At 44.3% G+C, this 23,779-nt stretch overlaps 1 protein-coding gene, 1 non-coding gene and 1 pseudogene across 2 annotated transcripts in view; 1 reads left to right on the forward strand and 2 right to left on the reverse strand.

Moving 5' to 3' along the window:
- Mtap (methylthioadenosine phosphorylase) overlaps positions 1–20,694 on the forward strand; it is a 43,721-nt gene extending 23,027 nt beyond the window's left edge. Inside the window, exons 5-8 of the mRNA NM_024433.2 lie at positions 10,732–10,834; positions 11,749–11,988; positions 16,407–16,529; positions 19,072–20,694. Of these exons, the coding sequence (NP_077753.1) occupies positions 10,732–10,834; positions 11,749–11,988; positions 16,407–16,529; positions 19,072–19,110 (505 nt within the window). The 3' untranslated portion in view covers positions 19,111–20,694. The remainder of the gene's footprint in view (positions 1–10,731; positions 10,835–11,748; positions 11,989–16,406; positions 16,530–19,071) is intronic.
- On the reverse strand, positions 1,306–1,822 carry Gm12607 (predicted gene 12607; annotated as a pseudogene).
- Positions 20,695–22,596: 1,902 nt separating the features above from the next.
- Positions 22,597–22,724, reverse strand: Gm26490. Its single transcript, XR_003955534.1, has one exon. It is a non-coding gene; the product is annotated as a small nucleolar RNA SNORA17 (small nucleolar RNA).
- Between the last annotated feature and the right edge of the window lie 1,055 nt (positions 22,725–23,779).

A 23,779-nucleotide genomic window follows, 5' to 3' on the forward strand; every position in this document is an offset into this window, starting at 1 on the left:
ACTTGCCCAAGCATTTAACTGTATCCAGTTCCCTCCAAGCCATCAAAGATATTTGATTATATTGGCCTTCCTTACAGCATGGAGTCATGTTTTTCCACTAATGACCTCCCATGGTTTCTGTTGTAATTTTGCTTGCCAGACCCCTTCTTGTGTGGCCATCCTGGCGCTGGTAGTCTTGTGTTTAACGTCTGATTCTGAGCCCACCCAGCTTCTCGTCTGTGTTCTGTTCGATTCGGAATTTTGAGGGAGTCGATCAAGAACACCAGAGGCTTTGTGTACAATATTGGTAGCCTGTCTTGTGGAGTGTCACATCCAGCCAGTGCCACCAGGCCAGTGGTCGTCTTCAGCATACCCACCATTTTTCCTAGTGCTCATTAACAGTCCCTTTGAAAGGATAAGGAAGTGGACATTTCCTTGGGCCAAGAGAATCTTGTTAGGCATTTCTATTTTCGAAGGACCTTATAGGGCATCCAAGATTTATAATTTGAGGTCTGTCTCCCATACTACATGTCTTCATGTGTCGCACTGTGCCCTGCCCGGGCACCACTGTCACACTGCTTGAGGAAGGCAGAATGAAGTCTGGAACTGGGGTCTGCTGCCTGCGTCTTCCTTCACCAGACCAGAAGGGGAAACAGCAGAGTCTGGGACAAATTCTATAGTTCTTTGTCTCCTCTCTGGGTTCCACTGAGAGTCAGGAACGGGGGCCAGCACTCTACCTTTCTCCTCTGGGTCTCTTGAGAGCCAAGCAGAGAGGGGAGACAGAGCTCTGGATGAGTGGACCTGTCCGATGAGGAGCGAGAGCCAAGTGGACCAGAAGGACTGGAGGGGAGATAGCCTTCCTCAGGGGTCTTTTAGTTGTAGGCCTTCCCCACAATGATCCTTAGTGAAGCAGCTCTCTGAGATGGACCTTGCTTGTTCTTGCTGATTTATTTGATGGTAGATGTAAGTGAATACACTTTATTTGGGCTGAGTCAGGGGTTCTCTATCTTTTGTGGAAAAGGAGTACCCAGGAAGGGAAGACAACATTATTGGCTGAAGACTCGGGGCTATCTGGATTCCTCACTAGCATGGAGAACTCCAGATGTTATGCCCAAGGTCCTCAGTTAGGTGTCCTGGTTACCTGTTCTAGAACAAGGAGCAGCTGTACCCTACTGGTCTCAGGTCTCTGAGGTCCTCCAGATCTGAGCTCAATCAACCTTGCCTTTTTTTTTTTTTTTTTTGGGGGGGGGGGGGGGTGTTGGTTTGGGTTTTTTTTTTTTTTTTTTTTTTTTTTTTTTTATCTGCATTTATTTTATGTTGAATTTATTCCCATGCCATGAGATTTTGTTTCTTCAGTTTTTTCTGGGATATCTCTTTCTTCTATACAACCTCCTCTTCGGGCTTTGGAACGATCTGTTCCTTCACAATGAGGATCATCTCAGTGTGGCTAGGGAGCTCATGTATGGGTTAATCGAGCCATGAGCTCTGCTCTATAGGTTCGTCGGTGTGTCTTAAGTTCCTTGTTCACCTGGATATGTTGAATAACTAGACAATCTACATCGAAACCGGAAGTTCAGCATTACTTTATGCATTTTAAAGCATGTGCAGCAAAAATTTAGCACTCTTTCCAGAATGGCACACATTGCTTCTTTAAAGTGACATCCTTCAGCCTCTTGGTGGCTTTGCCGCTATGAGGCTATGCATACCCTTGCTGTCCTGGGCAATTTCTCAGATGTTCTTAAACTGAATGAAGGTTTGAAACTCTAGATTTGCATGATTTTGTCGGATGTTCTGCGGCAAGAGAGTAGCAAACCATCTTCACAGGTCACGCCTGGCCGCTTACAGGAAAAGGCCTTGCCAGTTCCTTATAACTGGTAGCACGGTCCTATGTACTGTACATTCCTGTGGGTAGGGACATTTCTCTTTCATCCTGCCACCTGTGGGGGTGGGCAGCTGACACAGAGGAGTCGATGTAACTTCCCTCCTGACTCTGGCTTTGCTATGTGGATAAAGAGAGCTTAGCTGTTCTCAGGGCTCCAGTTGGACTTTTAGATGGTGAATTTTTTACATGCTTTGATCCCAGCATCTTCTGATCTTCAGTGTCACTTTGCCACTTATAGATAAAGCAGCAAGTGTATGGACCCCCAGCTGCTTGCTAAGGGGTCTACAGTTACTTCCTCACCAAATGCTAACAGTTCTTTTTACAAATATCTTTGATTATGCAGTGGCCTCTCAACCGCACAGGATCTATGATGAGGTGCCTCATGAAGTCAGAGACGAGAGATAGATGCCTCCTCCCTGCTGTGGTTTGGCACGGGCCTTGTGTAAACAGGCCAGATTCTAAGAAGAGCCTTGGCCGAGTTTAGAAGCATAGTTGTTTGGATTGCTTAGCCTTTCTCTTGTTACTTATCAGCTTTGTAGCTTATACTTACTTCTTAAAGGTTCGTTGTAGAGTGTTGCATAGGGGGCCTTCTCCTGGGGGACTCTGCTGGCTTCTCCCCAATGTTGACACACTCTATTGTCTCTTCCTGAATTTCTGGGCACACCTGGTCCCTCCATTTAACACCATGACCAAAAGGCAGGTTGTGGAGGAAAAGGTTTATTTAGATTACACATTTAGATAATAATTCATCTTTGGAGGAGATTGGGACAAGAATTCAAGCAGGGCTGGAACTTGGAGGCAGAAGCTGATGCAGGGTCACGGAGGGGCGCTGCTTACTTCCTTGCTCTTCATGGCTTGCTCAGCCTGCTTTCTTTTAGAACCCAGGATCACCACCAGCCCACCTACCGTGGACTGGGCCTTCCCCACGATTAGTGAGGGGAAAAATTGAGAAATTGCTTTGCAGCTGGACCTCATGGATGCATTTTCTCAACTGAGGCACTGATGAATCTAACTTGGGTCAAGTTGACACACAAAACCCACCAGTACAGATACTATTTTAGATCCTGTTGTTTGGGTAGAGGAAATGTAATACAGCCATCCCATTCGAGAGGCTGAGGTCCCAGGGGCAGGGACTTCCGGCAATGTCTTCATGTATCCTTTCTTCCTGTGCCATCAATATCTGCTGCATCACTGAAGTCATTGATTGGACAGGAAGGAAGGATATATGTAGAAATTGTGGGTGTGAGTCTTTATTTTAAACTTAAAACAAAATTCATAGAGACAGAGTAACTTCTGTGACTCAAAATACCAGGTCAAGCAATGCCTGCCCTTCAGTATCCTTACCTGTTAATGTAAGAGTTCTGCGGGTATTGGGTTCTGATATGTTCCTTCTCAAGCTTTTTGGTTGGTTGGTTGTTTTTTTTTTTTTTTTCCCAGCTTGTCCTCTTGCAGGAAGAATAGGAGAGGCCTGGGTTTGCTCTCGCTCTGACTCATCAGGAAAGTCCCGCACTAAATACATGGGCTGATATGATAGATGATGCCTATGTATTTCACCCTCCTCCTCCTAGAGACACAGCCCTACCTTGGGCTTCCCCGGTGATGTCATCGTTGAAGGCTGAGGTCTTGTAGGGGTGTGCTCTGGTGTCCACACAGGTCTTCTTTCATCTTGAGTGTGTCCACTAGAGTCTAACGGTTAGAAACGGACTCCTGAGCGAGATGACTTGCACCTGGGACCTCACCCCTGAGGAGTGCACAGTAGGGCCATTGTTTGAGGGTAGTTCTGGATACCCAGATTACATAATGACAGCACCCTGTCTAAAACAGGAAGGGAAGGCACGGAGACCCATGATGCAGAGTTTCCCAGGGGCCTTTGCTCCGTCCCACCCCTCTGAGAGGCAAGTGTGGACAGGACAGGACCATCCTGTTTCTCTGGCTTCTTGTGTGTGTCCTCACTCTGCTGAGAAAGTCATCTTCAATGTTATAAAGAAGCAGATACTACTGGGCATACACTCACTGCATGCCTCTGCCCTCCCTTCCATCTATAACTTGTGTCCGAGTTTTCCTTTTGTATCTAGCAAAGTCAACAACCCCCAAGAAGTAGTTTGTCCTTGGAGTCTGCTCTGGAATCTAGTTTCGTTAGAGCTCTTCACAGTCTCACCACATTCCTGTTGTAACAACTGAGCTGTGGAGCTGAGTGCCATGGTCAGTTAATGGCAGGCACTCCGTGATCATCCTCTGATTGATGCTTGAGAAGACCTAGGGACAGAGATGCTGCTACATACTAGCAAGTGGACCCAAACTCAGGTGATTCGAGCCTGTCCCCTCAGCTCCCGCTCTCCCGCCCCAGTGAGATGGCTCAGATTTTGTAACTGTCTTCTGGCACTTACTCGTTTGTAACACTGCCACACCCTCAGTGAGCCTGGCTGGAGCCACCTGTCCCTCTTCTGTCTCTGAGTCTCCATCACAACATCTTGTTCCGTGTGCATGCTCAAGCCTACCTTCTCTCCCTGCAAGCATTCTGGACAGTTCTCCCCCTTTCCACCTGACAGCCCCTTTAGCTGCTTTCTATAGCTTCCTGTAAATAAGACATGAACTGGCCACAAGTGATGTCTAGGGGGCTGTCCTCTGGGCTTTGGAAAGCAGAAGTTAAACTGGCAGAAATGATGTTCTGATTAGCTATTCTCATAGACTGACTCAGCCCTTCCTATAACTTGGTGTAAATTGTTCCAACTTGTGGATACGTGCTTTGTTAACTCTTGCCACTTTTCTAGGAATGGTTTCTGTTTTGAGGTTTTTTTGGGGAGGTTGGTTTTTTTTGAGACAGGGTTTCTCTGTGTAGCCCGCTGGCCTTGAACTCAGAAATCCACCTGCCTCTGCCTCCTGAGTGCTGGGATTAAAGGCGTGCACCACCACGCCCAGCTCTAGGAATGGTTTCTCACATAAGTTCATATTTAGAAAGCCCCGAAACTTTGCTTGTTTCTCTTTTTCCAAGTGAATGTGAGTGATTATGATGCAATAGACAGGAAGACAAGTTAGCTGTGAATAATTCAGGAGTGAAAGAAAATGTCACATTCCACTCTTAGGAACTGGCAATTTCTTAAATATAACTATTGCTGTTCAAAGTGGACATTTTTAAAAAGGTCATCTGACCCACTAGTGGAATTTAAAATGCTAAAGCTTTTCTAGCCAACTTTTTTCCATTTACAGTTTACAATCCTAAGCATAAAAGCACACAGTGGTACTTTTTCCTGCATATAGTATATCTATGTGTGGCTATTGTTTCCCCGGTAAACAGATAAAACCACTTACATCAACCTGGAACAAGTTGGAACACTTGGGAACCAATAACAGCATTAGTAAATGTTACTGTCCCTTTTTACACACAGACAGACTGAGATTCTAGGACTGTCTCTTTCAGAGTCTTGAGCAAAGGCTTCATTGATGCAGTGTTGAAATCCTAACCCTTAAGGGAACGAGGTCAGATTTGTTCCTGCAACTCCCATCAGAGTTAAGATTTCTGTGATTGTCATTTTTGTATTGTTTTTTTTTTTCTTTTTTGAAGATTTTTTTTAAAAGAATCATTTATTGTATTTTATGGATATGAACTTTGCCTGTGTGTATGTGTGTGCACTGCATCTGTGCGGTCAGAAAAATGTGTTAAATCTCTTGGAACTAGAGTTGTAGATGGTTATGAGCTACCATGTGATGCTAGGAACCAAACTCAGGTCTTCTGTAACCAACAAGTACTTTAAACACTCCCAAGAATCATGTTTGTTCTTATGTTGCCTAGTGTACTGTTAGCAAGATCTCATTAGCAGACTATAAGGAGGAATAACGAAGCCTCTTCATTGAACAGTCTCATCACTGAGGTTTAAACATCCATTAGGTTCGTTCATTTGTTCGTTCGTTCGTTTGTTCTTTTTTTCTGTGTTGTTGTTGTTGTTGTTACAGTTGTTAAACAATTGGGAATACTCCTGAGATTGAAATGATCCTAATGAATGGAAGAATCTTCCCCAGAAACCATCCTTGTGAGCAAAGCCATGTCACCTTGCAGGCACTTATGCCAGGGCTTGCTAGAGACAGAGGCCGCATTTGGAACCTACCTCAGAAGTTGTGATGGTTTTGTTTCTTGGAAAAGAAGTGTGTTTCTGTCTGATGCATTTTTAGCTTCACATTTCTTCATGGGAAAGCGTTGACTTAACACTTTCAAGCTAATTCAAAGGTGTCTACTTAAGAAACAACCTACCAGGGGCTGGCCAGATGGCTCAGTGGGTAAGAGCATTGACTGCTCTTCCAAAGGTCCTGAGTTCAAATCCCAGCAACCAGATGGTGACTCACAACCATCTATAATGAGATCTGAATTCCTCTTCTGGTGTGTCTGAAGACAGCTACAGAGTACTTATGAATAATAATAATAATAAATAAATCTTTGGACTGGAGCAAGCAGAGGTCCTAAAACAAAAATTTCAATTCCCAGCAACCACATGAAGACTCAAAACCATCTGTACAGCTACAGTGTACTTGCATACATAAAATAAATAAATCTTAAAGAGAGAGAGAGAGAGAACGAACGAACGAACCTACCAATTGGTTTTTCTGCTGTGCTGTGTCTGAACTACCTTGAACTCATTTCTCTTGGCAGTACCAGTGTATATGTGTCCTTCACTCTTTTAAAGACACACTTTGTGCATTTTATCTTAGTACCTGAGCTGGTCAGTTTTAACTGCCACCTTAACACGATTTAGAATCATCTAGAAAGAGAGTCTCAGTGAGGAATTATTAAGGCCAGGTAGGCGTGTGGATATGTCTGTGGCTAGTTATTAAGTAATATCAGGAGAGCTAGTCAATTGTGGGCGGCACTCATTCCCTAGGCAGGGGTCCTGAGTGACAGGAGAGGAGTCTCTGCTGTATTATGTGGACATGATATGACCACCTTTCTCAAGCTTCTCTCACTATAACTTCCCCATAGAGATAGACTCTCGCCTGGAATTGTGAGCTAAAACCCTTTCTCTCCTAAGTTGCTTGTTGGCAGAGTATTTTGTCCCAGCAGCAGAAAGGAAGCTAGGAGAGCATCTACCCCTGCTTGACAACCTCGGGCAGTTTTAGAGGTTTGCATGATGTGTGACCCATCAAAACGCCAAACTGCCATGTTGGTAGAAGAGAGTACAGAAGCGGATGTTCCGTGTGCAGCGATGGCCAGTGCCAGCCCCTTGTATTATATTATCTCATCCACCCTTGCTTAGCCCATGGGGTAAGTGGTTCCTGCCCCCACTTTTAGATATAGGAAGATCTGAGGCAGAGGCGCAGAGGTCTGAGTGACTTTCCCAGAAGCAAGCAGCCAGTGAGTAGTAAACATCAGTCAAGTTTACAGCAAGTCAGTCCCCTAAAATCCATGCTCAGTTAGGGGGCAGAGTTAATCTCTTTACTTTAGAATAAGAAGCAGACCTTCAGCAGGAGTTCTTTATTGCTATAGAAGCCATGACTGGGTTGATTATATATCAAACTACAGAAACAAGTGCATCCATGCCCTGTTGATAGTATAACAAATTATTTACAAACTTAGGGGCTAACCAAAATTTTGTCATCTTGGTATTATTTGGTTAGTAGTTTAGCATGGGTCTCACTGGGCCTTTTTTAAGCTGTTAGCAAGACTATATTACTCTGGGAGTGGTGCTTAAGATGGAGCCCATTTCCTGATCCTTTGTGCCCTATCCATCCACAGCCAGCACTAAAGGATGAAGTTCTTATCATTCTGGCATCTACACACCTTCTACCCTCTAGCACATTTAAGGATTCTTGTAAGGATGACGTTCCTGCATAATTAATCCAGAAGTCTCTTTCTGTTTTGAAGTCAGCTTCATACTAAGCCATCTGCTACCCTTGCTTTTCTCTGCCAGGTTAGGTAAAGTAACCGTGGGTTCTGGGGATACACCTGTGGGGTAGGCCTAACCCAAATGTAACAATGAGATGCAATTGTACCTGAGTGTATTGAGGGGCAGCCACTGTAAGTTTCCATTTTTAATCAAGGGTGCAAGTGGGTATTTTATTCTGTTTCAGCTGCTATAACAAAATAGTGTAGACTCTAAACAACAGAAATTTCTCAGAAGGCTAAGAAGGCCCAGAAAAGGTGTTAATGGACCTGGTGTCTGAGAAGAGCTAGCCTTCTTGACCTGGTCTTAGTTTCCAGATGTTATGACCTTAAGGGGTAGGGTTTCAATATAGAAGTCTAAAAGTTGGACAAGCCTTAGATGTTGCTGTGAGGTTTTTTGTTTTTTTGTTTTTTTTTTTAATGTATATGGAGTTTGGGGTATTAAGGACTTTGTACAAGACACATTTGACTGGTTGGCTGGTTGGTTTTATTTTAATTGAAACAAAAGGATGAAAAACATCTCTGGCCCGTATCACTCAACAACAATGAACTACACAGTTGAACTATAATTGTGAATTCAGACAGGTTGGTTTGGTTGGAATTGGGAGGTGACCTTTCCAGCTTTGTTAGCAGCCTCTCCTCCAAGGCTTCATTTGCAAGATGGTTCTAGGCTTTGTCCTGAGGTCCAGAAGATGCAGTTTCTGTGACAGGCTCAGAGGGAGTCACAGGTGACTCACATTTGCTTTAGGATTTCCTTTGGGGTTGCCTTGGCATTTCTCAGCTGTGGCTCTGTCCCAACTCATTTAGCGTAGACCGTTCCTCAGTTTACAGTCCATGTGTGGGTATATTCTATTGATAGCGATTTAGCTTTTGATCATTTCACTGAGCACAGTGACACTTGAATTAGTGGTGCAGATGCCACGAGTAGGCGTGTCTTCACGGGGGAGGAAAGCTTTGATTTTAATGCTCCTTTTCCTTTCGTTTCCTGGGGCCTCAGCCTGCAGCTGACTCTCAGGTGTCTCTTCTATGTTACCGGGGCACCTTGATGATTAACTGACTTCTCTTACTGCTTCTATAAACGAAGGGATGAGCACTGTGGATTATTTTTATATGCTTTTTGAGGTAGATTCTCACTATGTAGCTCTGGCAGTCCTGGAACTTACTATGTAGACCAGGCCGTCCTGAACTCACAGAGATCCTCCTGCCTCTGTCTTCTGAGTACCAGAATCAAAGTCATATGGCTCCAGGCCCAGTGAGTACTATGTTTTATTAGAAAATGGGAGAATGAAAAATATACAGGACTTGCTATAACTATGTAACTTGTAATTGAATACCTTCATTTAGTAAGAAAGATGTAAGCGGGCTGTGGTGGCACACCCCTTAACTCCCAGCTCTTGAGTTCAAGGCCAACCTGGTCTATAGAGTGAGTTCCAGGACAGCCAAGGATACACAGAGAAACCCTGTCCTGAAGAACAAAAAGAAAGAAAAATGTAAACTGTTTCATTTGAAGGAAGGAATTAAGACCAGTCAATAAGTATCAAGTAACACAGCAAGATGTGGTATGTTTGCCACAGGCAGAGATATAGGGAGACAGAGAAGTCGTGGATATGTTGTTAGGGTAGGTGTTCCTTCATGGACGCCTGTTGCCATAGCTACTGGAAGTTTCAGTGTCCTTGCTTTATGATCCTAGAGTTGCAAGTGGGGACATTGCTACAACTTGACTCATCATCAAAACTAAAACCGGGCACATCTGGAAGTGATAACAAGGCATCCTTTAGTTGGTCATTCTTCCAGGGAAAACCCTGTTGGTGTAGGCTAGAGCTGTCATATGACCCATTCTTCAACCTCAGCTGGATGCCAAGGAGTAAACTCTGACTTCTTGAGGAATGTGAAAAAGAGTCAAGACTCGTAGAGCTTGCTTTCCTCCACAGCAGTGGGACTTCTTCATCTCAAATAGAGATGACTTTGATGCCAAGTAGACTCGGTCACTAGGTATGACCCAGCCCAAAGAATAAGTTAATTTGGAACAGTACCAAATTATGCCAGCTGTGTGAATGGAACCAGCAAAAAGAATTTTCCATCCTGCCCCACTCCCAACTCCTGGAAAAAGACACCAGATTTTCTGCTTTCAGTTTTCCTGTGTCCCATCCTTGCCTCATCTCCATTCAGCAGGAAAAGGTGGGCTTTGGGGTTTTCTCTGAGTTACTCAGTAGTTAGAAAAATCAATGCATACAAAAAAGTAGTTGGTAGTCTTTTCTGAAAGTTTTGAAGGAGAAGTTGAGCGAACTGGTAGTGAGTTCATTTTAGCCTGTCTTTTATGGATTCCCAAAACAGAATTTAGAAAAACAGAAAACAAAACAACTTGAACTAGAAAACATGAGAACGAGTCAAAGGAGGTAGAAACAAGCTGAACAAGGGGCAGATTACCAGTGGAGCAGGGCAATCTGGCTGGTGTGCAGAATGACCTAGCAAAACGTGACTAGGATTGAGGCCGCAGTTATCTTTACTTTAAATGTGGGTAAGGACTTTCTATGGACCTGAAACAAAGTAATTGTTTAAAAAGTTGGGTTTGGGTTTGTTTGGTGTTTGTTTGTTTGTTTGTTTTATAGATTTTAGGGAGACCTGGGTATAGTCTGATTCAATTATGAAAAAGCTAACAAATAAAGAGTATAGTACAGTTTGGGGGAACTTAGTGTGAGTCTGGGAAATAGCACACTGAGCCAACTCTTCTGTGTACGTCATGATAAAATGTTTTAGATTGACTTTGACTTGGTCATTACTGCCCTCCCTGAGGTCCTGATTTAACAGTCTCCATGCGTACACATTCGTTCTTGGTTAGGAGTGTATTACAGCCGGCCCAGAGCTAGAAGGGTCCAGTTCAAACCTGAAGATGCTCTGTGACAGTCACCTGCATGTATCCACAGCTATTGGATAAGAAGTGACCAGAGGACAGAGACAGAGCTTTAACAGTGGTAAACACCTCACCCCTTTATCTTCCTAGGACATCCCTAAGGCCTCAGACCTTCTATGATGGGAGTCATTGCAGTGCCAGAGGAGTGTGCCACATCCCCATGGCTGAACCGTTTTGCCCCAAAACAAGAGAGGTTAGTGGTCTCCCTTACAGGTATATCAGGAGAGCTTGGCGCGCAATCTGCAGGTTTGTCAGTTGGCTGAGTAGGTAATCCCCTTTTTATTCCCTCAGTGTTGGTTTTGAAAATCAGTGGTTTGTGGGTGGGTTGGGGAGCAGGGCAGGGGGAGGGTATAGGGGACTTTTGGGATAGCATTTGAAATGTAAATGAAGGAAATATCTATTTAAAAAAATATATAATGTGAAGAAAGAAAAAAAGAAGAAGAAAAGCAGTGGTTTCATGGTGAGCCATTTCCCATGGCCAAGAATATCTGCATTATTAGTTATTTTAAGCAAAATTGTTTCACCTGCTGAGCCACCTCTCCAGTCCCAGAACTGTTTCTGATACAACTGATATTTCTAAAAAGCCTTGAAGTAAGGAAGCCCAGATAAGTTGATTTCTGGACAGAAAAAAAAAAAATCAGGAAAGCCATTCTTATTTCACCGTATGTCTTTGGAGGGACAGCAAGCTTTATAACAAACAAACAAAAAAAGCAGAGCAGTGACTGGAGGACAGCTGCACTCTGGGAAACGCCACTGGGCCAGACCTTCAATCTGTGTGTGACAAGTGATACCTTAGCTGAGCGAGTGAGATCAGCCAAGACCTGAGGCCTCAGTCCAGATTGCAGCCCCCGGGATAGCCTCCCTAAGTTCTAGACAGTGAATGGAATTCAAGTATATAAATTACCAGAGCCTGGTGTGGTTTTACTAAAAGCTACGAGCTATGCCTGCAGTGGACCTGAATGTGTGATTGTAGGGTATGATGGCCTCCTTCAGTGCTCTAGGTTCTCTAAGGATATGACAGCAAAGTCTACTCTAGGTAATTAGTTTGCTAAAATAGAAAGATAAAATCTTGGACTGTCCATGTCATTTGTGCTCTTCCTTTTCCAGGTCCTCATAGAAACTGCTAAGAAGCTAGGACTTCGGTGCCATTCAAAGGGGACAATAGTCACAATTGAGGGGCCCCGTTTCAGCTCCCGGGCAGAAAGCCTTATATTCCGTACTTGGGGCGCAGATGTTGTCAACATGACCACTGTTCCAGAGGTGGTACTTGCTAAGGAGGCTGGAATTTGCTATGCAAGCATTGCCATGGCAACCGACTATGATTGTTGGAAGGAGCATGAAGAAGCAGTAAGTGGGAATCCCTCCTGATCCCGTGAGGTGTGGGCGACAGCCACCGAGAGAATGTCTCATGGGTTTCCTTTGCATTTGTCTCGGGGCCTTTGTACATCGCTTTTAGGTGTTCAGTAGGCTTTGTTAGATCTTTTCTGTAGTTCCTGTTGGCATATAAGATCTACCACAGAGGGTCAGGGAGTGCTTATCTGAGCATCAACAGTGTAGGCACTACATCATAGGCACGGAGATGTACTGAGAACCATTGAGCCCTGGGTCTGCCTTTAAAGAGAAAGTTGGACTTTGTGTGTGGTTTCCTTATGCTGTTGCTACTTATGTTTGTTTTCATGGAGAAGGAAAACCTAGTAAGCAAGCCCCAAGTCCCTACCCTGCTCATCACACTGTGGCCACTGCCCCAGTGCCTGCTTCGCCATCCAGTGAAACAGAACACAGAATCGCCTAATCATGTCACCTGTCTACCCACATGTATTTTGCTGGGCAACACAAACGAATCCTGGTCCTTTGGTTTTCATAAACGCTTTATTGCTTTCTCACTACAGCTGGTAGTTTTTACTTATGGGAGAGTTTCCAGGCTGACTGTGTCTGGCCTGGCAGCTCAAGAGCTCCTCCCAGCTTCATGATCTACAGAAGCTGTTTGCAATTAATGGGAAACACACATTTGTTCCTGTCACTTCCTGGCAGCACATGGCTTCCTGTCAGATTTTCTACTCAGTCTCAGGCTAGGCAGCTAGATGCCTCCTCTACAGAGGGAGCGGTGACTCTTACGCCACATGGGTGCTGGAAAGCACATGGCTCGGTTCTGTCAGTGGGAAGGCATGTAATGTCACATGCCACAAGAAAGACACGCATAAACATGGAATCCACTCAAACGGCCATTTGTGTCATTGTGCTTTAAACAAGTTACGGCCCGACGTGACATGGTTCTAGAGTGGCCTAAGCTCACCTCGGTTTCCTTTTGACACTCAACAGATTATTTAGTTTGTTTTCTCTGAAATAAAGCCAGGACATGGAGCAGAGGAGTGACTCTCTGCTTTGTGCGCGTGCGTGTGTCAGTGCCATTGTAACCAAACACAAACAGATTGTGGGAAAGCCACCAGACAGCTCCTGTGTCACACCCAGGAGGCAAGGAGAGCTAGATTGAACAAGAATGGGGCAGTAACCTTCCAAGGCCATTGTCCCAGTCACTGCAACAGCCATCAAGCCCAGCCTCCTAGTACAGGTTCTCATCTGTGGGTTACAACCCCTTTGGGGGTTCAAATGACCCTTTCACAGAGGTTGCCTAAGACTGTTGAAAACACAGATATTTGCATTAAAATTCATAGTGTTAGCAAATTACAGTTAGGAAGTAGCAATGAAGTTAATTTTATGGTTGGCGTCTCCACAATACAAGGAACTGTGTACTGAAGTGTCAACAGCATTAGGAAGGTTGAGAACCACTGCCCTAAAGGTTACACTGGCTGAGGAACAAGCACTCAAACATGAGCCTGTTGTGTGCATCGCAGCTCCAAGTCATGAAGGGGAGGTGGGACTGCTCACACTGCAGGAGTAGGTGTCAGGTAAGGGCCAGAACTCCAGGCCTGCGTGTAACCTTCCAAAGTTCACCCCAGCTGGCCTACTTTGGTCAGCTACAGCCTGCCTCTGAAAAAGAATCAGTGGTCTCCCAAAATGTCACTGCCTAGTGGGGAAGAAGTGTTCAAATCATGAGCCTGTGGGGGGTCAGGCAAGAGTCAGACCACAGCAAGTGGTTTGGAGAGTGCCGACTACCAGGCTCACTCTCATCTGTAACTCCATCGAGTGGCTGTGCAAAGGAGCGAACCTTGGAAGTTTAAGCTCGACCTGGAAGTGAGGGTTGGGTTGCTGCTCTGAGTCATGGGGTCAATAGGAAGGGCATTTTGAGTGGAACCCAACAACAGGAACAAGGTTAGTTCAGAGTCAAGGGGGAAAGAATATGGACATGAGTAAAAATAAATAAGGTGAGTCTCTGGCTGCTGGAATCGCCTGCGTGTGATCCCTCGGCTTAAATCACATCTTTGTATGCAAGCCGCACAGAAGCCGAGCTTCCACCCCTGTGGAGGTCCTACTTCCTTAGCTTGTCTTGGTGTTTGTGGAAGCCATCTAGATGAAGAGACACAAAGATGTGTCCTTGGATCTTAGCTGTCTTCTAAGCAGGATAAAGGAAGGCAAGGATCTGGGCCTGATGGTCAGCTTTCCCCCAGGAACCAGTTCATTCATACACAAAGGTAGATAAGAGTCCATCTGAGCTGACTCCATGCCCAGTCATGTTTCATCTGTACCTCCGTAATTTTAATCCAGAAGCATTGCAGGAAGTAGCCAAGTAATTAGGTCATAATTATGTTATAATTACTTAATATGCTCAAGCAAATTTCTAGTTCCTAGTTAAATATTATAAATAACATACATGTTATAAGTGATTCTCTTGCGGGCGCTCGACTGGCCAGGAAGAACGACGCTGCAACAGGATCCTTCTGCACACGTTTATTGGGAGAGCTTGATTGTAGAGGCGAAAAGACCCCGAGCCCAGAACTGGTGCTGCTTTTATAGGCCTAGGAGAGGCGTGTCTTACACCCGGATTGGTTATGCACTAAGCCTCATTTGCATGTTCCTCATCTGATTGGCTACTCTCTCTCAGTACCTCACAGAACCTCATTATCATACCTCATTTGCATGTCTCACATCTGATTGGTTATACTCTCAGTACCTTACAGAACCTCATTATCATGTCCGGGCCAGGCAGTGTCTTTGCAAAAAACTTTACTGCATATGTACACATTGGTTGTTTGTCCAGACTTATGCATGGTGGCCAGCAGTAGTCAGTGCCACTCTGCAACGGCACATGTGGCTTCCCACATGACTCCTGTGTGCATGCACACACATGTGCACGTACACACACACACTCATACACAAATACATACACCAGTTTCTGAAGATCCAGTTTAGCATCCAGTTTATGCTGGGTAAGCATACTGGCACTGAGCTATATCCCCAGTCCTAGAAGTAATTTTTTTGTCTTGTACAGGAGCTTAAGATGCCAAGTACAGTTGGCACACACTCAGACAGCAAGCAGTACCTGGCCGGGGGGGGGGGGGGGGACAGAAGCAAGAGAATTGTGAGTTTGAAAGCAACTTGTGCTATGCAGCTTGTGCTACAGAGTGAGGGACGGCTTCGCATAAAGGAAGGACAGGGAAAGGGGACAAACGTGTTGAGTCTCCTACACTCTAGGTTCCTACCAGCTTCATCTTACCGTGTGTCCTTCTGTCTTCTGTATTGGATGCTGGATCTAGATACAGAAGGAAAATTAAACATCATAATGGTGATTTGTGACGAACACAGAGTGAGTTGGAATTTTTGTTTTCAGGTGGTTTGACTTGGTTTGTTCATTTCTTTAGGCTCTTGGGTGTAGCTTATGGTGTTAACCACCAGTCCGTTTACTATGAGTCATAAAAATAACACTTCTACTTTTTTTTTTCCTTAAAAGATGCTTTTAGAATATTTAGCTCCTGTTTAGTTATCCAGAGTAGCAAATTAAACTGGAATTCACTTTTTTATAGACCAGGAAGGGTGGTGGTGATAGCGGTGGCGGCGGCAGTCACTGCTGGTTGACATCTGTGGGCTTTTCAGAAATAACATTGGGTTGCTTTAAGGCCTTTCCTCTAAGATGAAGAGCAGTGTTTGGGCTCAGGGGATTAAATTTGGAGTAAACAGACTTACAACACAGGTTTGTTTTCATCTGTTCAGGCAGCTATGAGAAAAATCCCATTAGAAGTAGCTTCTAGACCAAAAAGAAGGCCTTGTTTTTACATTTCAAGGGGTTGAAAACTCTAAGATCAAGACTGACTGGCTATATGTCTGGTGAGAACCTATTTTAGTCCTATCTTCACCAAACCTCACATGACATATAATTCATGTTTTAGTTACTTTTAAATTGTTGTGATAAGAACCATGACCAAGACACCTTATAGAAGAAGGAGTTTATTAGAGACTCACAGTTCAGAGGGCAGGGCGGATAGGAGCAGGCAGGTAGGCATGGCGCTGGAGCAGTATGGCACACCTCCTCCAGCAAGATTACATTTCCTAATCCTTCCCAAACAGTTCCACCAACTAGGGACCAAACATTCAAACAGATAAGCCTATGGGACCATTCTCATTCAAACCACAACAATGAGGGAGCTTGCTGTAATACCAGACCCCATTCCTAACAGCAGTGCCAGCCTGACCTAATTAATCAACTTCTGATACCCCAGCTTCCAGACACCCTCAGTCCAAGAGAACGAAATTCCTTAAGATGAATTTGGAAGGGAGACAAACATCTCACACCAGTACAAGACAGGGACATGGGTAAGTGTTCTGTGAAAAGCAGTTTATGCCAGTAAAATTCTGTGTTCTTCTCTCTCCAGGTGTCAGTGGATGGGGTTTTAAAGACCATGAAAGAAAATGCCAATAAAGCCAAAAGTTTACTCCTCACTACTATACCTCAGATAGGGTCGATGGAATGGTCAGAAACGCTCCGTAACCTAAAGGTAGGTGCCCTCACGTCTGTGAGCAGACTTGTTTTATGGCTTTTAACTATAGTCTGTCTGTCTTTCTGTCTTTCACTTTCAATTTGGTCCCTCTCCTTGTGCATTTTATGCAGGCCGACGCTTCTTTTTTTCCAACAAGCTTTTTTGTTATCTTGTGCCCCAGATTCTTTCCATCGTCCTGGAGTTGTCCTCACGTCTTGGCTCAGAAGGCTGATGAGTTTCCTGTGTGCTTCTCTTGTGCTCAGCTGTTTTCTCTTTGGTAGATTGGTGCAGGCTGTAGGCAGGCCTTTATAGCCAGGACATCAATACATCAGTGACAAAGTGGAGGGAAATATCTCCTTTAGGCCAATATTACTAAAATTAAGACCATTATTAGTGATGGGTAAATGACAAGTTGCAGATTGGTAGAATCTCAACTCGAGTGTCTGTTCTAAGGATACAGTTTAAATTGCAAGGTTAGAGAGCGCCACTTTTAATGACCATTTTGTGACTTGATTAACTGGGGTGAGTACGGAGCCTCACTCTCATTCCACTTTACCTTTTCTTGTACCTAAAGAGAAATTTCCTCCAGGTGTCCTAGAGCTTTTCTGTGCTCCTGGATCCTTTGACAGTCACTGAGAGGGTGGCACAGGTTGATAGAAGCTACCCCTACCTGGATTAGTACCTCCCACAGGAGTGAGCCACAAGTTTAGGTAGTGAAGCCATTGTAAAGTAGTAAATGATTAATAGTGTTTTCTATCTTGCACGGAATGCCACAGCAGAGCCCAATGTAGAGCCACCCAAAGGTCGAGAGTCGCTCCAGTGAGCTGTGCAGCACACCACTGTGACCATGGGTCTCAGCCTGTAGGACTGGGAAGGCCAGGAATGTTGTAATATAATGTCTTCCCTGAGAGGAGACACCCCACTGGTTTCAGCACCGGATACCTAGGAGATAAATGTTTACTTAATGAGTGCATAATTTTCCTCCCGTGAAGGGTTCTGCTAAAGTGCAAAAGGACCTTGTGATTATTTTAGTTCTGGGGGGAATTGGGGGTTGGGGGTGGGGGAGAGACAGGAGATAAAAATCCACCAATTACAAAACAGTGGTTTGAACAAAGCAATTTCAAACATATGTGCTCAGACCACTCAGAAGTTTGTTTGCTGGAACCATGACTCACTGTGGCCTCTTCAAATCAGTTTCAGACTCACAAGCTGTGATGATCTAACCTTATGTTTACCACAGTTTCACGTTCCAAGTCAGTTCCTTAAAAGACATGCTGAGATGGTACAAATCTGTGGTCCCTTTGAAGCTGATGTAGTGTGGTCATGGAAATACTCACTTTAAAGTGGATTATTTAGTGTAGCATTCATCAGGTTTCAAATGAAGTGAAGAATTGAAGGTTGAAGAATTGTCTTTTTAAAGACAAACTTGAGTACCATGATCTCCGCTCTGGAATAATAAGGAACATGGGAGTAATCATTTTTATTCTGAATCATCTAGGCACGAAAATGCATATAATGAAATACGTATATGTTCACTCACGAGTTCATTCCACAAACACCAATCAACCCACTGTGTCAAGCTCTGAGTTAGAACAGTACCCAGCTATGAGGTGTGGCAGTTCATGCTTTTTATGCCAGCAGTTGAGAGACAGAGGAAGGTAGATCTCTGTGAGTTCAGGGTCAGCCTGGTCTACAGAGTGAATTTCAGGTCAGCTGGGGTGACATCTTGTCTCCAGAAACAAAATGTAGGACAATACTCAAAGCCCTCTCCCCCAGTGGAGAAGATCCCATTGTGTTGCTGATGGAGACACATTAAAACTTCAATGACTTTACAGAGATACAAGATAAGGGGTAGAGGTCACATGGGCGACAATTAAGCTGGGAGACTGGGGGAACATGTGTGATTCTCACAACAGTCCCCTGAGATGAACACAGCCAACCACAGTTGTCACAGAAGGGAAGGACACACAAGAAATCAGAGTTGCTCCTAAGGTTCCACATATGGTTAGTGGTTTTCCTTAGCTTCATTTTTAATTTCTCGTCTGTGTGTGTGTGTGTGTGTATGTGTGTGTGTGTTTATGGTTATTGGTTTTCCTTAGCTTCATTTTTAATTTCTCGTGTGTGTGTGTGTGTGTGTGTGTGTGTGTGTTTGATATATATGCCATGGTGAGTGTGTGAAAGTTAAGAGGGCAGTTTGTAGGATTTGATTCTCTTTCCACCATTTGGGTCCCAGTAATTGAGCCCAGGTGTCAGGCTTGGTGGCAAGTACCTTTACCCGATGAGCCATTTCGCCTGCCCTAATTAGTGTTTTTTTTTGTTTTTGTTTTTTGGTTTTTTAAATTTTGATTAATGTGGGAAGTATCTGAAAAGCTTTAAAACTATGTGTCCCCTTGAGTCCTTCCTATAATCCTCAGTGTTTCAAGGATTCTATTGTTCTGTTTTTGCTTTTTATGTCTGTTATTGTTGCTTCTGCTGCTGTTGTTGCTTTTCATAGAAGTGCTGGGGTCGTTATGCTGTCCGCTGCTTGTAGCCCCTGTCATCTCTGCTTACTTTCTTTCAGAACATGGCCCAGTTTTCCGTTTTACCACCAAGACATTAAAACAGCATGGCTGACACAAGAAGACGTTCTACTTCTAGTCTTTGGGGGATTTTGCTTAAACAAAAATGGGAAAGATCCGCAGCCTTCATGCCTTTGCCTAGAAAGAAAGACACTGTTAGCGACTCAACCAAGATCCCAACTCCTCCGGGACCCAGAAGGAAAGCAGACAGCCTGCCAAACAGAGCCGGAGAGCACATCTGTCTCACTTTCCCTATTAAACTGACAACAAGGATTACTAGTGAAAACATCCACTACCCTACAGCGCTAAGGAGCCAATACGAGCTCGAGATGGGACTGTGTGATTGTAAACTGGCGCCATGTTTCCGACACTTGGTATTCTAAGAGTTTCTCTTGAAGAAGTTATGAGATATTCCTTCAAAGAATCATGTGTAAAGAAGAATATTACCTGCCATAGTAAAATAATCAAAACTATCTGAATATCAAAAAAAATTAGCTGTGCCGTGTTTCCGTTATACTTAGGTTATGGAGCAATCAAGTGGAAATCATGTTTCCTCACGAAGAAATGATTAATCTTTTTCTCTACTTTTAAATATAATCAAATAATAAAGCTGTAAAAATTAAAATGGACTTAGAGAACTTTGAAACTCCTTTGGTGGTGAAGTGAAGACAACAACAATAATATAACTGCGCTGTGTATGTGAATCAAGATATATAAGCCAAATAACCCCCTTTCCCAAATAAAGAAATAAAGGAAAATGCTGTGTGAGGAGCTTACTAAACCTTTGCTAAGAAAGATCCTGGGTCACCACACAGCTAAGATGATGTAACTGAGAAAGCCAAGGCCGGTGTTTAATGCAAGCCAGTGTGACTCATCACAGTGTATCGAGAGTTGACACATAATCAGTTGGCAATTTTTTTCTTTTGTTTAAAAGAAGAAAGTAGAAGCCTAACTTTTTATTTTTCAAATTACTGTTGTTACAGGTGCCCTACAGCGCCCGTAAAGGGTCTGTAAAGTGAGTGTGCCTGTGTCTGAAATTGACTTCAAGATAATAAGCTGTTGATTGTAAGCAATAAATGAATTATTTGCTCCAGTGTTAATGTCGAGCGAGGCCCTGGATAAGTGCAATTGTTACTTCCGCCCATGTTGCAGTGCTCCCATCTCTGGCTGTAAGCAGTCCGTGGAGACTCCGTGAGGCCTGATCAGGGCTTTAGGTTGTTTTTACTCACTGCAGTGTCAACACTTCTTTCCCCTTAGCCACTGCGGGGTGGGCATCCGTTTTGTTGCCTTTAGAAAATGCTGCTCTCTTCAACATGGAGAATGACTTTCTTCAGTGGCCTTTCTAGCATCATGTGCAGGCTTCTTCCCCTTTTCCTTAATCCTTCATCATGATGAAACATGCATATAATCACTGGGTCTGGCTCAACATGATGCTGTCCGTTCTGTCCATCTTCCTACGGGTATCGTAATTCCATTCTTTTTCTGACAAGATGAAATCTCCTTGTGTATCCTTTCCGCATCCTTATCCATGCATGTGTTGATGGACGTGTGGGCTGCTCCCATAATGTACCTGTTCTGAGTAGTGTTTCAATAAACATCAGTTTGCAGACTTCTCAGATGATCAGATTATACTTGAGCGTTTGTGTTGGGTCTTAGCTATTGCTGTTTGTATAGAAACTAAACTCCACTTTGAGAACCACTATCCAAACCATTTCTCTGGTTGTTCTTTAGATTCCAGACCTCAGACCTAGTCAAGGGCATCACTTGGTCCATCGTACATTTTTTTTTCACAACTCTTTATTGGTTCTAATTGGTTGAATTTCACATGCACACCAAACCACTCATCTCCCCTCCCCTCATGCCCACTCTCCACCCTTGCCCCCTCCCCTGCCAACAGAAGCGGTAGTGAGGGTCTCACGGTGTGTCCTACAGTATACTCTTGGCTTGCCAGTGTTGGTGGCATTGAGTTGCTGGTCTGGTACAAGGCCCTTTGCCTTCTGCTACACTAGCAATACTGGAACCTCACTGGGACTCTTCATATATCCTGTTGTTGCCCTGTAGTAGATCCTATAGTTTTGGATCTGTAGGACCAGCCCCTTCATTCTAGCAGTTCATCCATGGGGTACATGTTGGGGTGTACCAACTCAAAGCCATGGATCTGGGCCTGAGAGGTATCTGAGCTGGCCAGCCCACCAACCCTCCCACACCCATACTACCAGGACAAGCTCTCCTCCCCTGTGCCAGCTGGCCCATCCAATGCTGCAGCCAGCAAAAGGCTGGTCATCTTAGGCTAGCTCCCTGTCTTGTCTTGTGCTCTCTCCTTCCCTGGGCACCTTGTGGATTATCAGTTTGGGGCTCTCTTCAGCCTGGGGCCCATGGTTCCAGGTGGGGTTCTTCTAGTCTCCAGCTTGCTCCCCTCCCTGGGAGCCTGTGAGGTTCTGCACAGTGCCAGACTAGTGGTCCTCAGGCAAGCTCCCTTCGCTCCCTGTCCAGGGGGCCTCCTAGCACTTGGATCGTTGGTGAACTTGCTTTTTGCAGTTTATATTAGGTTACTAATCATTCAGATGTTCATAGGTGTCTTAGACTTACTGCTAGACACCATGACTAAGACAAGTCTTATAAAGGACAACATTTAATTGGAGCTGGCTTACAGGTTCAGAGGTTCAGTCCATCATCATCATCAAGGTGGGAACATGGCAACATCTAGGCAGGCAGGCATGGTGCAGGCAGAGCTACATCTTCATCTGAAAGCTGCTAGGGGAAGACAATTCTAGGCAGCTAGGAGGAGGTCTTTTTTTTTTTTTTTTTTTTTTTTTTTTTTTTTTTGAGTTTAACCACACATGTCTTTAATTAATAAAATGTACCAAAGTAAAATATACAATAAACAAGAGGAACCAAAGGGTTTCCAGAAATAACCTCATGGTAAGTAGGGTTGGGCAGAGTCAGGGACAACAGGTTTGGTAAACAACACAGTATCTAGGGGAATGTCAAACCTGTAGAGGCCTTGAACCCAGATCTAGTGCTGGGGTGCAAGTATTTCAGTCTACAATGGATCTTCAAAGCTGCAGCTTTGAGGGAACTTGAGCTGCCGCTGGCTCTATGAAGGTGGCAGAGTACTGGAGCTTTGGCTAGGGCTGAGTCTTATCTCTGGAGCTGAGTCTGATGTGTCTTCAACTGCTACAGATGGAACTGGGTCCATAGCTTTTGTTGATGGAAATGGGCCAGTGGTTATGGACAGCTAGCACCACACCCAGAATGTTCCCCAGGCCTGGAGAAGGGATCGGAAGATACCAGAGGTGCTGGGTTGAAGAAGGGAGTCAATATCTGCTAGGCTTGGGGACACGGGATCACCAGTGGCCCCAGCATTAATGGAGGCATAATCTCCTGTGCTGGTGTGAGCTCTCCCACCTTGATTCCCAGGAGTTTGGGGACATTCTTAGGGATGCTCCCGAAAGCTAGGATGAGGTCTTATAGCCCACAGTGACACACTTACTCCAACAGGGCCATACCTTCTAGTTGTGCCACTCCCTGGGCCGAGTAAATACAAACCATCACAATAGGTCAGAACACCGAGCATAGACAGAGCCTCTCCTCCCTGCCACCTACTGATTCATACGTACACAACAGCCACACCTGCAATGCCTCTAGGGTCAGGTCCATTGTACTTTTGTTTTAGCTATTTTTTTTTTTTTTGCTCTTTATTAGGTTATGTCAGCACACAAATATGCTTCATTTCTCCCTTTCAATATGTGTATATGTGGTGCTGCGTATCAAACCCCAAAGCCTTGTGCATGGCAGGCTAACACTGTACCATGGACCTATACTTCCTGGCCTCCATTAAAATTCTTTATTGTCTTAAAAATTCTTTGACTTAATCTGGAATAAAATCCTTTCTTAGATTTTTGTTCTTGTTCTTGCCTTAGTGTGTATAAAATACCTTTGTTGCTGTGATAAAATACCTTGATAAAAGCAACTTAAGGAAGTATGGGTTTATTTTTGCTTCACAGTTCAAGAGTGGAGTCCAGGGCTTGAGGCAGCTGCTCACCTTGCATCTACAACGAATAAGTGGAACGTGATGACTGCTTGTGCTCAGCTCACATTATCATTTTTATACAGTCCAGGATCCCAGCATAGGGAATGGTGCCACCCACATTGGGTCTACTCAAGTTGAGTGTTCCCCCTTTAGAAAATCTAATCAACATAATCTTAAACAGGCAGGCCCAGAGTTCATCTCCTGGGTGACTCTAGATCTCATCTAGAGTTGACAACTGGCATTAAGCGTAACATTCTCCCGTCTCTTGATCAGTTCAATTCAGATTTTGACGCCTCCGGTACCACCTCCTTTCCCTTGATCCACCCCACTGACAGCACATCCTCTGTACTTCCCAAGCACTTTATTCTATTGTTACACTGTTAGAATTGTCTATTTCATTATTCATTGGCGTGTGGCTGTATTTACACAGTAACTAACACAGAAGAAGTACTGTTTGTACTTCTTCTTTCAGCCATCCTTCCATTTCCAGCTGGAATCACTGGTTCCATGGAACCTTGTTAGGCGAGCCCAAAGTAAATTGTCCACCCTGGGTATTTTCAGGCCACCTAGAGTGTTTTACCCAAGGACCGTTTGTCATAATGCACAACATAAAGCTATGTACATAGTCTCTCTCCCAACTAGACAACTAGATAGTAAAAAAAAAAAAAAAAAAAAAG

The sequence above is a fragment of the Mus musculus genome, chromosome 4, assembly GCF_000001635.26.
Source record: "Mus musculus strain C57BL/6J chromosome 4, GRCm38.p6 C57BL/6J".
Classification (NCBI taxonomy): domain Eukaryota; kingdom Metazoa; phylum Chordata; class Mammalia; order Rodentia; family Muridae; genus Mus; species Mus musculus.